This window comes from Camellia sinensis, chromosome 4, assembly GCF_055761805.1.
Source record: "Camellia sinensis isolate YWXY chromosome 4, ASM5576180v1, whole genome shotgun sequence".
Classification (NCBI taxonomy): Eukaryota; Viridiplantae; Streptophyta; class Magnoliopsida; order Ericales; family Theaceae; genus Camellia; species Camellia sinensis.
In genome coordinates this window covers 105,993,984-106,012,854 of record NC_138964.1, presented here as the reverse complement: position 1 = coordinate 106,012,854, position 18,871 = coordinate 105,993,984, and the positions used below count along the sequence as shown (strand labels likewise).

At 35.4% G+C, this 18,871-nt stretch overlaps 1 protein-coding gene across 1 annotated transcript; it reads right to left on the bottom strand.

The window, feature by feature from the left end:
- Positions 1-264: 264 nt before the first annotated feature.
- On the bottom strand, positions 265-16,299 carry LOC114282563 (early nodulin-like protein 9). The gene is made up of 4 exons (XM_082923523.1): positions 16,182-16,299; positions 12,081-12,118; positions 11,817-11,889; positions 265-803 (listed from the first exon to the last, which is right to left on the bottom strand). The coding sequence occupies exons 1-4, from the start codon at positions 16,297-16,299 to the stop codon at positions 445-447; spliced, it is 588 nt and encodes a 195-aa protein (XP_082779649.1). The 3' UTR covers positions 265-444.
- Between the last annotated feature and the right edge of the window lie 2,572 nt (positions 16,300-18,871).

Here is an 18,871-nt window from a genome sequence, read left to right as displayed (position 1 = left end):
CAAAATAAATATTGGGTATTTGTGACAATTTTAGTTGTGATGGTTGTGATTTTGGTGACAAAACAAAGGCCGCGGAGAAGGCATTACCCTTGTTCGACAGTTCTTAATACCATGCATTAGTAATAGTGACAGATCCAAGGACTTTGAACCCTCCACTAGTAACACGCTTAAATTGTAGGTTCAAATAAAAAACTCATTACTTTCCTCACAATCGACCATGCATTTCCAATAAAATACAAGGAAATTCAAAGTGAATCACTAAGGTCAAGAAAAAGGAGTGACAAACACAATAATCCAACCAAAGTTTAACAGGGAATCATAACTACTCAAATCCAAATGATTCCGAGTCAGCCACAATCTAACATAAAAAGCATAACCTACATGAAAAGTATATCAGTCATTCACATAATAACATAACATAACATAACATAAACAAACAAAAGCCTATGGTGCACACCACAAACAAGTTACAACAACTGAAATCATGAATGTCACTGAAACTGATACTGACGCGCCAGAGCTTGAAAGAGGCGATGGAGACTCTGCCAAATATGATTCTGGTGGAGTGGCAATGGAAGGAGGAGAATTGGAGATTGAGTGCAGAGTCATGACTTGGATAACCAATCGCTGACCGTTCTTGCAGTGATCAGGGTCTCCGCTGATGAAGTACATAGATCCAGGGTTGTCAAGGCTAACTACAGTGTTGTTGCCATTGTTGAAGGTAGAGATTGGATTGCTCATGTTGCAGTGGAAGTAACCCCATTTGTCTACAACAAGAACAGAGTCATTCTTGTATTCGAAACCTGTTCAATGTTGGAAATAAAACCAAAACACCTAGGTGAACAAAACCAAGTATAAAAAACAAGTGCACAAAATATTCACATGAATATGTAAAGACTTTTAAATTGGATTTGCTACAAAGAAAAGTGTTATATATCATCAATTTTTATTACCCTTTTATATCACTCACTGCTTATGTGAATTTTTATGGTTAACTTGTTTCTTTGTTTGAAAATAATCATGAAGAATACAATTGAGGTGAAAAATATCTTGACATATTCTTTGGTGGTAAAATGGTGAATAAAAACTGGAGGTGAAGAATTGCTCTATCACAAAACAAAGATGCAATAGATTTGCAGAACAAAATAAAATTGCAACATAATTGAAAAATCATGTGCTTAATGAAAAAAAACAACTTGGTAAAAAAAAAAAAGAAAAATTTATGTTGTCATTGACCGATTAAGATATCTGCATTACAATGAGGCCGCAACACACCATCAAAATTCAGGACATGTAAGTTGTCATCTCACTATGAGTTTTAAAACCTCTCTTTGTTGTTTTGGAGTCTGGACATAGTTCTTATACAATCATTAATCATGTAATGAAAATCTCTATTTCTCTACGTCTAAATTTGTAATACATACAATTACAAATGAAATAAAAAAAAGGTGAAATCTAATAAACTATAGCAAATATACTTCTCCAAAGACTTGCTATCGATTTCTAAAGAAACCGAAACACAAAACGTTTCATCAATAAACTCTCTTCCTTGTCTTTTCTTTTTTTAAAAATTAATACCATATATATATTTTTTCCTTCTTAACAGAAAGTAAAACCAAATTTGATTAAGAAAAGAAAAGAAAAAAAGCTCACGGAGTGAATCTCCAACAAGAAATCTGTTGGTTGCAGCCCACTGGTCGTAGAACGCGGTGTGGTTGTCACCGGGCTGTCGCCAACCTTCAGAATCACCAACTTTGAATTCCTTAAAAGCTCCAACAGAGGGGGTGTTGATGGCGGCGGTTAATAGTATGAAGAGAAAGGTGGAAAAGAGACCAAAGAGAGAAGCCATGTTTGTGTTCTTGTTAATAACAGAGTGAGTGAGTGAGTGAGTGAGTGAGTGAGTGGTTTTGCTGTACTAGTAGTACTACTGGTAGGAGGAGGAGGCTCTATGGAAATTCTGGTAATGTAATTTCAAATTTGAATCGTATGATCATATATCATATGCGAGTGTGTTAATTAAGAGCGGAAAAGAGTTAAAAAAACGAAACAAAAGAGGGATTTTGAGATATCGGGTATGAACAGAGAGAGAACGTGGGGGACGTGGGCAGTTATAGGCAGTTACGAGTTAACTAATGCGGAACGGAATTGCGAGGCACTTGCGGCTACGATCGGGATAGTGGCTTTCCGTTTGAATTTTCAAAGGATTTGTTTTAGAAAAAATGATATATAATTTTACTTTTTAAACCCATTTTTCAGACTTGATGTTGGGCAAGTCATATAATTAATTGATAATTAAAAAAGATATAAAAAAATATTCTCTTTAATATCTTAATTGATTGTCACATTATTAGACTTAAAAATTAAGTCTATTTTTTAGTTTTGAATAGCAATGAACTCTGTTTTTTTAGATGATTGGTATTTTGAATAGTCTTTAATCGGATTGAAGGTGTTGTTTAGATCGTTAACAGCTTGATTAAATCATATTTATATCAATAATTTATTTATAAAATTATAGTTCCCAAAGAAAAGAAAAAAAAAACAAAAATCAACAAAATAACAAACATACACCCAAAAAAATACATATTTAAAAACTCATAACTAAGCGAATTATTTTACCAACTATCATATCAAATTAACAGTAACTTTTTGACAAAATATTTATAAATTAGTGAAAAAGTTTATGCAATATGTTTAATTATTAATGATCATAAACTTTAACATTGATTTGAAATTTTTTCTCGACAAATACGCTAATTGGTAAATCTCTCTAATTTGTAATGATAACAAATTACTTTGCGGATGGGCATTGGGATTTAAGAGTGCAAATCGAGCGAGTTCAGATAGGTTAAGAGGTTATTCAAGTCCAAGTGAAGTTATACTAAAACCTGTCCAGGCCCACTCAGGCCTTAATTGTAATCTAAAATTGTCTGCCCATTTACGACTCGAGTTAACCTAAATTGCACATGAATTTCTTTTTTTTTTTTTTGCAACTAAATTATTAATTTATTAAAATTAGACTATTCATATTTTTTTAAAAGAAAAATCATTAATAATATCAAAATAAATAATTTATATAATATAAGAGAGATGTCGCTATGATAGTCTTTACAATTTATGAGTGACAATAAAAAATGTAAGATTTTGTATTACTTGTGTATATAATATATATTTAGTATAATTTAATAATCTAAATTACTTTAATATCATGTAATGTCTAATAATTTATTTGTATATTTAATATTTTTATACATCTGAATATATATATATATATATATATTTTTTTATATATATGAATATATATATATATAATTTAGGTTTCCGGTTGTTTGATGTCTTTGTCCAAGCCTGACTAAATTTAATCTAGGCTTCTAAATGTTTATCCAAACTTGTACCGAATTAGAAAATATCTTATCCAAATCTTAAAAAATTTCAGGTTAGGCTCAAGTTAAGCCCACCATAATTGCACCCTAATTAGGCACCGACGGGCTTTAACTTATTTTAAGTTATAATTTTATAATTTATAAAAAATTTAAAAACATTATTTAGAATAATAATTTTTTAAAAAAATTTTAATTAAAGATGTTATTATGTGTACCTTTAAAAAGTACATATGATATCATCTTTGTAGGATCATAATTTATTTATTTATTTATTTATAACATAAATCATATAATGATATAATTTTGTTCACCACAAAAAAAGTACAACTTTCACATGCCATACACACCATAAATTCTTACCTCAATGTGCAATAGATATAACAAATATTTGTAACTTTCATTACAAAAAATTTGTAATTTCTTACAAATTGCACTCCATTATTCAAATTATTTTTATCATAAGAACTATTAGGAGAAGCTACAAGAAGTCAACCACACAAAATCTAAAATCATGAACACTCTATTTACACTATATAGAAGAAATACTGAATTCTATATTTTCATTACCGCTGTGTTTGATTAGGAGATTTGAGAATGGATTTAAAAGGGGAAAAAGAAAAGGTGTATAAAACTAAGTGAAATATAGGTATATTTTATTCACATTTCACATACCTTTTCCCTTTTCTTTTCCAAATCATTTCCCAAATTCTCCAACCAAACATAACGTACATCAATTCAATGGTTTACAAGATACTCATACAAAATCAGTTACATAACAAACTCAAGATTCTAACCACCACAACTAGTCCAGCTATAACCACTTGACCTCTTGACTATACAAGCCTGTGATGCACATGGTGTCACAGACAAGTGCTGAGGCTGCACTTATGTCATGAGGTAAGGCTGCGTGTAGCAACCCTCACCTTACTCTTGTCGTACGTGCATACATTCATGCATGATCTTGTCTTGTTATGTTGTTTTGCAAGTTTTGCCTTGCCTTGCCTTGCCTTGTTTTGTTTAAGTGTTGCTTGGATGATTTTGTTCCTTGCTTGGTGTGTAGCCGAGGTCATCTTGAGCTTAGTTCACCTCTGAACCTTTGTACTTAGAACTGTTTTGGAACCACTTGGTCGACCCCCATCTTCACCCCGGCATGTTTGCCGAGATGTTCTGCACTTAGTGATCCTTGTCCTTGGGCAGGTATGGCCTAGACCGAGGTGTGGCGCGCCCAGGCCAAGGCGTGGCACAGCTTAGTCAAGTGTCGTCCTCCCTAGCCAATGTCTTTGTTACCCTGTTGCCGAAGCTTTGACTTTAGCCGATGTCATTACATGCCGATGTGTCTTGCCTTAGCTTGCTGCATACGCTTTGTCATAAGACTTGTCTTATCAATCAGTCACCTTTTGAGTTGAACCAACCCAATAGCGCCACGTATCATAAGAACTATTAGGAGAAGCTACAAGAAGTCAACCACACAAAATCTAAAATCATGAACACTCTATTTACACTATATAGAAGAAATACTGAATTCTATATTTTCATTACCGCTGTGTTTGATTAGGAGATTTGAGAATGGATTTAAAAGGGGAAAAAGAAAAGGTGTATGAAACTAAGTGAAATATAGGTATATTTTATTCACATTTCACATACCTTTTCCCTTTTCTTTTCCAAATCATTTCCCAAATTCTCCAACCAAACATAACGTACATCAATTCAATGGTTTACAAGATACTCATACAAAATCAGTTACATAACAAACTCAAGATTCTAACCACCACAACTAGTCCAGCTATAACCACTTGACCTCTTGACTATACAAGCCTGTGATGCACATGGTGTCACAGACAAGTGCTGAGGCTGCACTTATGTCATGAGGTAAGGCTGCGTGTAGCAACCCTCACCTTACTCTTGTCGTACGTGCATACATTCATGCATGATCTTGTCTTGTTATGTTGTTTTGCAAGTTTTGCCTTGCCTTGCCTTGCCTTGTTTTGTTTAAGTGTTGCTTGGATGATTTTGTTCCTTGCTTGGTGTGTAGCCGAGGTCATCTTGAGCTTAGTTCACCTCTGAACCTTTGTACTTAGAACTGTTTTGGAACCACTTGGTCGACCCCCATCTTCACCCCGGCATGTTTGCCGAGATGTTCTGCACTTAGTGATCCTTGTCCTTGGGCAGGTATGGCCTAGACCGAGGTGTGGCGCGCCCAGGCCAAGGCGTGGCACAGCTTAGTCAAGTGTCGTCCTCCCTAGCCAATGTCTTTGTTACCCTGTTGCCGAAGCTTTGACTTTAGCCGATGTCATTACATGCCGATGTGTCTTGCCTTAGCTTGCTGCATACGCTTTGTCATAAGACTTGTCTTATCAATCAGTCACCTTTTGAGTTGAACCAACCCAATAGCGCCACGTATCATAAGAACTATTAGGAGAAGCTACAAGAAGTCAACCACACAAAATCTAAAATCATGAACACTCTATTTACACTATATAGAAGAAATACTGAATTCTATATTTTCATTACCGCTGTGTTTGATTAGGAGATTTGAGAATGGATTTAAAAGGGGAAAAAGAAAAGGTGTATGAAACTAAGTGAAATATAGGTATATTTTATTCACATTTCACATACCTTTTCCCTTTTCTTTTCCAAATCATTTCCCAAATTCTCCAACCAAACATAACGTACATCAATTCAATGGTTTACAAGATACTCATACAAAATCAGTTACATAACAAACTCAAGATTCTAACCACCACAACTAGTCCAGCTATAACCACTTGACCTCTTGACTATACAAGCCTGTGATGCACATGGTGTCACAGACAAGTGCTGAGGCTGCACTTATGTCATGAGGTAAGGCTGCGTGTAGCAACCCTCACCTTACTCTTGTCGTACGTGCATACATTCATGCATGATCTTGTCTTGTTATGTTGTTTTGCAAGTTTTGCCTTGCCTTGCCTTGCCTTGTTTTGTTTAAGTGTTGCTTGGATGATTTTGTTCCTTGCTTGGTGTGTAGCCGAGGTCATCTTGAGCTTAGTTCACCTCTGAACCTTTGTACTTAGAACTGTTTTGGAACCACTTGGTCGACCCCCATCTTCACCCCGGCATGTTTGCCGAGATGTTCTGCACTTAGTGATCCTTGTCCTTGGGCAGGTATGGCCTAGACCGAGGTGTGGCGCGCCCAGGCCAAGGCGTGGCACAGCTTAGTCAAGTGTCGTCCTCCCTAGCCAATGTCTTTGTTACCCTGTTGCCGAAGCTTTGACTTTAGCCGATGTCATTACATGCCGATGTGTCTTGCCTTAGCTTGCTGCATACGCTTTGTCATAAGACTTGTCTTATCAATCAGTCACCTTTTGAGTTGAACCAACCCAATAGCGCCACGTGTCCGAGCTGAAGGTTAAGTCAGCCGGCAGGCCTGTGAACATATCATTCTTTTGTATCATTTTGTTGCAAGTTTTGTTCTTGAAGAGAGAGAAGCTCTAGAAGAAGGAGAAGGAGTTTTAGAGTGAGAGAGTACATTTTCGAGTTGACCTTTGGAGTTTGAGTCGTTAGATTCAAGCTTTGGGGTAAGAATCTTAATCTACTCTGGTTGTTGTTATTGATCATCTAGCTGCATTGCATGATCGAATTTGTTTTGCATGTCATTCATCGATTTGAAGTTGGTTTCGAAAGAGAAAGATAGTATTCATGTGTTCTTGAAGAAAAGTCTCGTTTTGATCTGAAAGTTTGGAACAAAAACCATGTTTTGTGTTGTTCTTACATGACCTTCTTGTATGGGTACCCAGGTCCATGTTCTGAACTCATGGCATGAAATCTCAGATTTTTGTAACAAGATATGATCTTGCATTCATCTTCCTCATGATCATGTTCATCATGTTCTTCAAAGGGAAACCCAGGTTTTCCCGTCTTTGCTTTTGAATGAGGCCAACGGGACCACACCTCGGCAAGGAGGTATGGGACCTCGGCAAAGACCTGGTTGGTACCCAGTGTGTTTTCATGGGACAGAAGTAGTGTTTAAACTCCCAGCATGTTTTGCTTTGTTATTGACTGGGATCTGGTGAGAATGCCGAGATCATTTGCATGCATATAAAGCTTGTTTTGAGAATGTGATTGCCATGTGATTGTAGGTTCTTGATCTTTGCTTTGAGCCTACACCCGAGGAGATCTACGTGAGTGGTATTTTTAATAAAGTTATGTTATACTGTTTTGATAAATCTTGCTTTGCTTTGTTTTGACGAAAGTATTTGTTAAGCATGAATGAATAGCTCTGTTTTGATGTATCAAGTATAAGCTTTGTTTTGATGTCATCCTTGAAAAGTCCCTTGTGCTGGAGGACTCTAAACTTTCGCAGCACTAAGTATAAAAGGATACGGTCCTTTCTTGGAAAGACTACTGTGTTAAAGCGGGCTACGGGCCTAAGTAACACAAGTTCCATCATGTTAAAGCGGGCTACGGGCCTAAGTAACACAAGTCCCATCGTGTTAAAAAGGGCTACAGGCCTGAGTAATACAAGTCCCTCGTGCTGGAGGACTCTAAATTTTCGCAGCACCCTTGCCTAATCGATTACGGATCGGTTATTCCCTTGTTTTGCCACTGATGGTTTACCGCGTGGATTTGTTTGTTCGGAAAGCTTGATTTGTGTTTTGCCGATGCCAGCATGCATCCCTTGAGACTTGTAAGACTTGATAGATGAATACGGTTCACCTCTTCTTTTGATAAAGTTTTGATGGATTTTGCTCTGAAAGGATCTCGGCTAATATCAGTATGGTTTTTGGCATGTTTTGTTTTGAAAGACTTCGGCTATATTCATGCAAAACCTTTATTATTTGTGCCATTCACTAAGTATCCAAGCTCACCCTCTCTATATATATGTAGGTGATGAGCAGGACGTCGGCGACGCCTAGAATGTGTTTTGAAAGCTTGTTTTGGATCCATGATTTTGTCGGCTTTGTTTTGTATTCACGTCGGCGATGTCATTTTTTTTTATTATGTCGGCGAATCTTGAAAATCATGCTTCTTGACTTGTGCTCGAGAAGCCTTTTGATCAAGATGTAATACGTATTTTACTTTGTTGTATTCAAGTTGTAAGTTATGTGAAGATGTATGCCATTTCATTTGACTTATGCAATGCACTTATGGACCACTTGAACTTTGATTTGTTGCTTCCGCATTTGTGAGCCCCGTATAATATATTCTGATTGAGTTTAATTTTTGAAAGTTGGCCTTCGGTAATCTCGGATTACTGGCCATCACGGCACCAAACTACTAGGGGCGGTTTGGGGTCGTGACACTGCGCTTGTGACTTGGATTGCTGCACTAATGCTTGCATCTGCAGCTGAGATGGCTGCTTCTCTGAATCTTGGTTTGTTATCTCATCATTCCCCCCTCAAGAGCTTGTCTTTGAGATAATGAAACCTGGAGGTGGTTAAGGGCTTAATAAACACATCAACAATTTGATCTGCAGTTGCAACATATCTGAGATCAATTTGCTTGGCCACTACTTTCTCTTTAATAAAATGACAATCTATTTCAATATATGATTGGATCTGCAATGAAATACTGGATTGGAAGCCAGAGCCATGGCTGACAGGTTGTCCCACCAAAGAACTAGAACAGAGGAACGGGGAAGAAACATATCCTTAAGCAACTACTGTAGCCAAGTAAGCCCTGCAGCTGCATGAACCAAGGCCCTATATTCAGCTTAAGTAGAAGACCTAGAGACATGTGTCTTGTTTCTTTGCTGACCAATAGATCAAATTCGGACCAACAAACATACAGTAGCCAAATGTAGATCTTCTATCCAAGCTATCTCCAACCTAATTGGAATAAAAAAAAATAAAAAGGCATGGAGAGAAAATGAGCCAGAAGTAAAGCTTAAGCCATGAGAAATGGTGCCTTGGACATACCTCAGCAACCTCTTCACAGCTTGAAAGTGAGCATTGGTGGGAGAGTGCATGTGTTGACAGACCTGGTTAACTGCCAAAGCCAGATCAGGCCTAATGATGGTAAGATATTGTAGGCCTCCAACCACACTTCTATACAAAGGAGGTTGGGAAAAAGGAAGCGAATCAGTTAGAGAAGTAGATGGTTTGACAACTAAGAGTGTGGAGCAGGGCCTGCAATCCACTAGACTTGCTTTGATCAAGAGCTTAGCTGCATACTTCTCTTGAGGCAAAAAATAACCACGGGCCTGAGTATGCACTGAGATGCCCAAAAAATAAGACACATGACCAAGCTCTTTCATTGAAAAAGTGTGATACATCTGTAAGAGAAGGTAAGTAATCAAGGCAGGAGCACTACCATTCAACAATATATCATCAACATAAAGCATAAGGACTGTGAGAATAATAGCTGTGTGTTTGATAAAGCGAGAGGTGTCAGATCGACTGTTGTGAAACCCCTAATTGAGCAAAAGGGAGGAAAAAGTAGAGTACCAGACCCTATCGGGCCTGTTTAAGCCCATGAAGTGCCTTATTGAGGTTACAAACTTGTGTGGAATTCTAAACAAAACCAAGTGGCTGCAACATGTATACCTCTTCCTCCAATTTGCCATAAAGAAAATCATTAGAGATGTCCAATTGCTTGATGGGCCATTGAAAATGGAGAGCTAAACACAAGATAATTCTAATTGTAGGTTGCTTAGCCACTGGGCTAAAGATCTCTTGAAAGTCAATACCCTCTTGTTGCAAATAGCCTTTGGCCACCAACCTTGCTTTATATCTAGCTATCATGCTATTAGAGTTCCTTTTAATCATAAAAACCCATTTGCAGCTAATGGTAACCTGGTTAGAAGAAAAAGGAACCAGATCCCAAGTGCCTTGACGTTGAAGAGCTTGATATTCTTCTTGCATATCAGCAACCCAAACAGGAGATTCAAGAGCTTCTTTGACAGTAAGAGGCTTAGTTTGAAGAATAGAGGATGAAACAGTGAGACAAAGAGGATGCTTAGCCTTAGACCTGGTAAGCATTGGATGAGCATTAGAAATAGGAGCAGGTGAAGAAGGAAAAGAAGATGGCGGATGTGAAGGAAGAGATATATCAATTGAAATAGAATATATAGGAATTGCAGCAGAGGTAGGTGTAGAGCAAAGAGGCATAGACTGATTAGAAGAACTAGAAATAGTTGGAGATACAAAATTCGAAGGATTAGAAGAAATAGGACTTGAATGATTAGGAATATGACCTGAAGGTGAAGGAGAAGAAATATGAGCTGAAGAAGAAGAGACAATAGGTGAAGAAGACGCCCATAATGTAATTACAATTCATTTCATAACAACCAGGTGTTGAAGAAGGAGGTGCAACTAAATGATTTGTTAAAAAAGGAAAACAAGTCTCATTGAACAGCACATGCTTAGAAATATAAACCCTACCAGTGAATGGATTAAGGAACCTATAACCTTTAATAGTTGGATAATATCCTGAAAAGACACAAGGCACAGACTTTGGTTGAAGCTTATGAGTAGCATATGGGTTGAGCCAAGGAAAGCATTGGCAGCCAAACACTTTGAAGAAGGAACGATCTAGGATTGAATGGAGAAAACATCAAAAGGGGACTTGTGATGAAAAGAAAAACACTAGGCATTCTATTGATAAGAAACACAACCACAACTATAGCATCAAACCAATAAAGTAGAGGAATAGAAGAATGATGAACGAGAGCTATAGCAGTTTCAATAATGTGACTACTTTTTTTTTTTTGTTCCAGAAATACCATTTTGAGCCTGAGTATAACGAAAACTAGTTTGATGAATGGTTCCTTGAGAAGACAAGAGAGAGTCTAATTTTTTATTCACAAACTCAATCCGACCATCAGTTCTAACTATTTTGAGACGGGTGTGAAATTGAATTTCAGCATAGGACTTAAATTCAAGAAACTTATCATGGACCTCACTCTTGTAGTGCAAAGGGTAAATTTAAGTAAAATGAGTAAAATCATCAATAAACAACACATAAAATCTGAAAGTAGCATTTTCTGAATTGAAGGGACCCCATACATCACTGTAAACCAGTGAAAAAGGACAATCAACTGGAAAGGTAATCTATAAATTTTAGACAACTTACAATCAGTACAAGACAAAATTTTATTTATACTAGGTTTACTTGGTAAATGAAAAGCAAAATGTTGAAGTTTCTGTGGTGAGGGATGCCCTATCTTTGATGCCAAAACAGATCAAAGACTAGAATAGTAGTGCAAGACTAAAGAGGCAGTGAAGACAGCCTAGGTAGTGATGCAAAAAATTGGTAAAGAATATTGACATTAGTCCTTTTATGCAGGACCTTGCTCATGTGTCTGTCCTGAATCAAGAATGTATCGGCATAAAAAAAATAACAACACGATTATGGTCTTTGGTTAACTGATGAAAAGATAGCAGGTTAGAAGAAATGGAAGGAACATGAAGAAGATTTTGAGATGAAAAGCAAAATGTGGAGTAGGCAAGAGACAATTACCAATGTGATGGATGGGCAATGAAGAACTATTACCTACTTGAACCTGCTCTTGGCCTTGATGGGGTTGGTACTGCTGAATATTAGAAAAATCACGAGTCAAAGTGATTAGTAGCTACTGAGTCAATATACCATGGAGTAATAGAGGAATCTGAAAACACCTGAGGAACTTGAGAAACAGATGCAGCATATGCCCTAGTATTGGCCTGAGAATACTGCTGATGAGAGGAGGAAGATGAAGACTAAAAATTAGGGTCCATGCAATACCAGCAATCGAAGGTAATATGATATAGTCCTCCACAAATCTGACAGCCAGAGCTAGATGATCTAGATGAAGAATGTCTGCCTTTATTACGATTGTTGTATCTACCTCCTCGAAAATTTGTGTACCTACCACCTCTAGAACCGCAATATTGATTTCTTCCTCTTGAATTTGAATGAAAACCACAATTTGTTCCAAAATGTGAAGAATCATTTGTTCACCCCATAAATAATAATAATAATAATAATAATAATAATAATAATAATAATAATAATAATAATTATTATTATTATTATTATTATTATTATTATTATTATTATTATTATTATTATTGCAGTACATGTAACACCTTTTTTTGATCAATCCAGAGTTAAGAGAAATTAAAAAGTTAGTGGCCTTACATACGGTGGAACATAGAAGATAAAGTGGAAGAAGTTAAAGCACATATGAAGAATATGACGGACAAAGTAACTTAGTGGAAAACATAGTGATATGTAGCATTGTGAGAATGAAGGTGGAAAAGTGGGTAATTTTAGGTGATTATTGCGTAGTTATTACTGGAAGTTTTTTCTTATAAATAGCCATTGATGGCTACATTTATAGGGTCCCCAGAACCAGATTCACAAAGCAGTTTATTTATTTTATATTTGTCTTTCCAGTTCTTTATTTCCAATCATTTACTTTCCTGCACTGCATTTCAAATTCTTAGGAGTAGTTCTAAGTTAGTCTATTGCTGTAACCCCCTTCAAAGCTGTAAAAGTGCAAAGGTACAATTGTAAACTCTTGTTTACTTAATGAAATTTGATTTCTGACATTGTTTCTCTCTTTCTTTTACTTTTGTGATTAGTCTTTTAAATTTTCTCCTAAAACAAGCTACTAATTAAAGTCTTCTTCATTGAAACTAACAAGAACTTCGAAGCAATCGTCTGATTAATTGGTTGCATTTATTATTTCTGTAAGGACTTATTGATCCTTTCTGGTATGTTCAAATTACATTTTTCACCTTCGAAAGTCAAAAAAGCCAACAACAATTTTTGGCGCGCCCAGTGGGACGTCAAGAAGAAGAAATGACAAACGAATTAGATTTTGCCATTCAAATTTATCAATATGAAATATATTAGCGTGAAAGAAAAAATTTGGATCTTCAAGAAGAGATCAATTTTCTTGATGAAGGAAAATTTTAAGTTATTTCATTATCATATTATTTGGTAGAAGAAAAAATATACCATTTAATTGGAATAATTTATCAACTTGATATGAAAATTTGCCAATGGAGACGTGAGTTATCAACCTTTCATGTCAAGTCTTTAATGACTGAATTTGTGAGGTTTTACAAAATGTATTCAAGTTTTTTATGATTGAAATTAGTGAAAAAATAGCTAATGGCTCAGGGAGTTCAAGAGCCCATTTTTAAAGAGCTGAATTATGAAATTAACATAACGAAAGAGCATGTTCTTGAGTCAAACATGGCTAAGAATGATATTCTATATATGGCTCGGGGGGTTCATATATCCATTTGTAGAGAGCCAAGTCATGAAAAGCTTGTTAGGGAGCATGTTTTTAATGAAATTTGGTTAAAAATGATGAGCAACCTACGGTTAGTAGATTTAAAATTTTTGATGATGTGGAAAATCTCAAAATATTTGAATTTCCAAAACCACCATATACCACTCTCTTCGTTGTTCAAAATCCATTTTGGATTTGTGGTTCACATCAAAATTTAATTTTGATGAAATGGTTAACAAAATATCAAAATCTAGAAAATATATTTGTTGAGTTTTCTCCTACATTTTGACAATGAGAAGCATGGAAATGACCGATAATAATGGTCCTGGCTATTTTCATGGTTATATGTGAAATAGTGGCCAATACAAATTTACAGTTGGCCAAGGAAGAAGAAGCTCTGTAGAAAACACAATTAGATCACATGTTTGTTGTTTTCTACCATGCAATGTGAAAACCATCATTCTTGACCAAAAGCTAGTCTTTACTATGTATTAGACATGACGTCTTTATACTCCAGATTGTCTTCGAAGTGGATATGTAAACAACTATCATTTTAGCTTTGTTGTTTGTCAACATGTGTGCTTTGAAAACCCTTTTTGCCATAATTTTTTAGCTTCGAAGCACTCTATCTTGCATCAACAATAGTTGCAAAGAAAGAAAAAATAATAATGGTGGTTGTGAACCTTTGAAACTTTGCCGAGTATTTCCAAGGATGTAATTAGTACTTTGTTGACATCTTCAACCTTTGAAGGATGATTTTGGCCTCTAGTAATACCTTTAGAGGATGGCTTTCATCCTTTGAATTACAACTCTTCAAGAATTCGAGACGTCTCATAATTTTTTGCCTTGATATTGGCTACTGTCAAGTGAGACATTTGTTACCTTTACATGGCGGTAAACTTCGAATCATTTCAGAGTGGCTTCTAAGCATTCTGAATTAGCTTCGAAGTAGCTCCAAGGAGGCTTTAATATGTCCTTCTTTATAATGAACCTTCTAGTAATCTTCGAAGGGTGCCAGAGAAACTTTGAAGGATTTCGAAAGAGTTTCGAAGAGGTTTTTTATAATGAACATAATAGTATTGCCATGTCATTGAAGTATTAGCCATGATTTTTGGACACCATACACAGTGAATGCATGCATTCATTGATTACAAACTGGTGTCTCATGTTGAAATTTTGAACTTGTCACCTAAGAAAGTACAAAGCTTCCACTAATGACTCATACCAAACATGATTGGTATGTATTGTGTCCAAATCAAATTGATGCTTCTTGATTCAAATTGATCACTTTGAAGCACTCATATTGAATTTGAAGCATATGCCTTTAGTATAGTGTCCCTTCGAAGCACTTCGTTGGTGCTGTTATGGTATTTAAATAGGTAATGTTGACACCATAAATGGTAATATTATTATTATTTTTACTATTATTATTATTATTATTATTATTACAGGACACGTACCACTTTCTTGATCAATCAGAAGCTAACAAAAGTTAAAAAGTTAGTGGTCTTGCATGGTGGAACATGAAAGACAAGGTGGAAGAAGTTAAAGCATGGGTGAAGAATATTATGGACAAAGTGACTTAGTGGAAGATATGGAGGGATATGTGACATTGTGGGAATGAAGGTGGAAGAGTGCGTAGTTTTAGGTGGTTATTGAGTAGTTATTGCTGGAAGTTTTTTCCTATAAATAGCCATTGATGGCTACATTTACAAGGCCACCAGAACCAGATCTCGAAACCAATTTATTTACTTTACAATTTTGCTTTCTAGTCCTTTACTTTCTTCCACTACATTTCAAATTCCTAGGAGTAGTTTTAGGTTAGTCTATTGCTGTAACCCCCTTCGAAACTGTAAAAGTGCAAAGGTACAATTGTAAACTCTTGTTTACTTAATGAAATTTGATTTCTGACATTGTTTCTCTCTCTTTTTTTTACTTTTGTGATTAGTCTTCTGAATTTTCTCCTAAAACAAGCCACGAGTAAAAGTCTTCTTCATTGAGGCTAAAAAAAACTTCGAAGCAATCGTCTAATTAATTGGTTGACATTTATTATTTCTGTAAGGACTCATTGATTCATGCTAGCATGCTCAAATTACATTTTTAACCTTTGAAAGCCAAAAAAACCACACATATATTTACCTACGAAGGACAATACCATAAATGCGAGCGTGCCAACAAGGATTGAAAAATCCTTACAGATTACATTCAAGCCAATTATCAAACGATTGTGTTGACAGTTCTTTTGACTCAATGAAGAGGGCTTCAAAATTGCCAAGTGTAGAGAAAAGAAAAATTAAAAAAAGAAGAAGGGATACGAAGAAAGATGATTGAGTAAACAATCAAACTAACCATTAATTTACCTCTACTCCTATGCTTTGAAAATGAAGTGTAGAAAATTTAACTTTACTCCTATGCTTCAATCCTATGCTTCAAAAATGAAGTGCACAAAATAAAGTGTAAAACATTAAGTGCAGGAAATATAAATGACAAGAAAAATGGAAATCAATTGTTTTTTATTTAAGGTTTGGATCCTTTACAATGTAGCCATGAATGACTATTTATAGGCAAACATTTGTAGGAAAAAACTACTTAATAACTACCATATTCTCCCATCTCCCACACATCACACTCCATGATCTTCCACTTCATCTCCATGTCTCCATAACTTCCCTTAATCTCCAATTCATGCTCCATGTTCTCCACTTTGTCATTCATCATCTTTCTACACGTGTTTAATATTTTATAACTTCTCATAACCTCCAAATGAGTAAAAGAGTGCTAAATGTCCTACAATTATATAAATAATAACTATAAAAATTATTTATTTATGGTGCCAACATTAACCCCCGCAACTCTTTCAGAATGAAAAACCTCGAATTCATGAAGAGTTGTACGTCAATTTAGACCACATTTGGCAATTAATGTATTCGAAGGGAGACACGTGTTCAAAGGTTCTTTTATCATGCAACATGATTCAATTTTGTTAAAAAAGAACCTAAACCTTGCTCCGAAGGTGCTTACAGCATATTTTACAAGCTTTAAAAGCTTTGAATGCATAATAGCTACCTACTTGGAGAGTTTTTAAAGTTTCAGACATAATTAAAATAATTTCACATGCTTTGAATTTTGATGTGTGTTTTGAAATTGGATTACTTTGCATGTGTTTAAAATGGTGAATTCTTAACAAAATATCACCAATTTGATTTAGTCGCAATGCATGCCAACATTATTTTCTTCGAACCATTAGTAATAGTTGGCCTTTCTATGCTTTACTTTGAGACCTTCGATGCATCATGAGACTACGGAAATTTCAAGACCTTCGAAGCATGATTCTTCAGACCTTAACAATATATTTTCACTTCCAATTGCACTACTTCGAATTGCTTCGAAGTGACAATTAACGTACAAACTCTTCAAATTGCACTACTTTAAAGTGTTTTGCATTACCTTCTAACCAAATATATGGACATTCAAAGTGCTTTTGAGGGAGCTGTGAGCCATCTTCGAACTAAATATATGGAACTTTGAAGTGTTTTCCAGTTTCGAATTACCTTCGAACCAAATATGTAGACCTTCGAAGTGTTTTTGAGGGAGCTTTGACCCACCTTCGAGCCAAATCTGTGGACCTTCGAAATGCTTTGACATTGTTCCAATATTATGTTCGACTTCGAGAATATAGCATACCGGAAACTTCTCTTGCTTCATGGTATACTTTAAAATCGTTAAATAGCCAACCCTTTGAAACACTTCTCGAGGCTTCAAAGGTGAGTAACCAACCTTCAAGACAATTATCGAAGTTTTAAAGGCGAGTAGCCAACCTTCAAAATAATTCTTGAAAGCTTCAAAGGCGAGTAACCAACCTTCGAGACAATTCTTGAAGCTTCAAAAGTGAGTAGCCAACTTTCAAAACAATTCCCAAAGTTTTGAAGGTGAGTAACCTACCTTTGAAACAATTCTCGAAGCTTCGAATGTGAGTAGCTAACTTTTAAAACAATTCCCTAAGCTTCGAAGGCGTACAATCGCATCCAACCATCGATTGTTTGAAACCCAAAACTGTTATTGATGCAACAGACAGTCCTTTGAAGCTTTCAAAGTCTCAACAAAAAGGACTTTCGAAGCACATGTTTTGATTCATATCAAAAAATAATAATAATAATTAATAGAACTACTTTGAAGACATCTGGAGCCATCTTTAATACATGCAAAGACCAAACTTTGGTCTTACCTTAAAGGAAATTAACCAATGTTTTCCAAAGGCAAAACAAATTTAAGAATGGATTTATAGATGAAATCCAAAATTAAACCACTCCACAAAGTTGATTATGGTGTTATGTGGTTGTCCACAAAGCTTGAAAATTTCATAAATTAAAATAAAATAAAGTTAAATTGCCATTACTTAGAATAAATTGCCCATTCTTAGCCAAGTTCAACATTTCAAACAGCTAAGTTGTTCTTTAGTGCATCAAACTCATCAAAACAATGCTTAAAGATTATTGTTTTATTATCCATATCATCAAAATTAAATTTTGATTTGAACCCCAAATCCAAAAAGACTTTGAACACCAAGAACCATAGTACAAGATGGCCTTAAAAATTCAAACAACTTGACATTTTGAATAATTTCAAAAAATTCAGATTCATGAACAAAATTCAGATTCATGAACATTAAATTTTTCATCATTCTTAGCCATGTTTGGCTTGAGAACATGTTGCCAAATAACATTCATCATTCATTGACAAATGGGGTTGTTTTTCTATTTTATCTATAAATGGATTATGAAAATCCTCCATGTGAGTTTAATCATTTCTTGGTCTAATGGGTAGTTCCATTTTAGCCATCAATGGCTTATGAAAATCCTCCATACAAGTTTTATCATTTTTTGGCTTAAGGAGTTGTTCCATTTTAGCCATTAATGGCTTATGAAAGGCTTTTTCATATACATGTTATTTCCATGGTTTGACTCTCCAAGAATAGGTTTTTCAACCCTCCAAGCTTCATATGGAACATCATTTTTAACCATGCTTAGCACAATAACATACTTTTTAGCCATGTTATTTTCATAAATTGGCTCTTTATAAATGAGTTTTTTGACCCCTCGAGCCATTGATGAAATCAATTCTTTTCTTTTGCCATTTTTAACACTGAAAGAATTTTGAAAAAATTCACCAATTCCGCCATTAAAGTCTCGGTTAAAGAGTTGGTAGTGAGAGTTGACAACTCATCATTCTATTGATGAACTTCTATATCAAGTTCATGAATTTCTCCAATTAAATCGTGTCTTTTTTCTTC

What these genes read in the sequence shown, in the direction of transcription:
- LOC114282563 (XM_082923523.1), bottom strand. Translation starts at nt 16,299, where the DNA reads ATGATGAATGACAAAGTGGAGAACATGGAGCATGAATTGGAGATTAAG. An exon ending in GTGGGAGATGGGAGAATATG is followed by an intron (nt 12,119 to 16,181) that starts GTAGTTATTAAG and finishes TCTGGCTGTCAG; the next exon opens with ATTTGTGGAGGACTATATCA. An exon ending in CATATTACCTTCGATTGCTG is followed by an intron (nt 11,890 to 12,080) that starts GTATTGCATGGA and finishes TCTAATATTCAG; the next exon opens with CAGTACCAACCCCATCAAGG.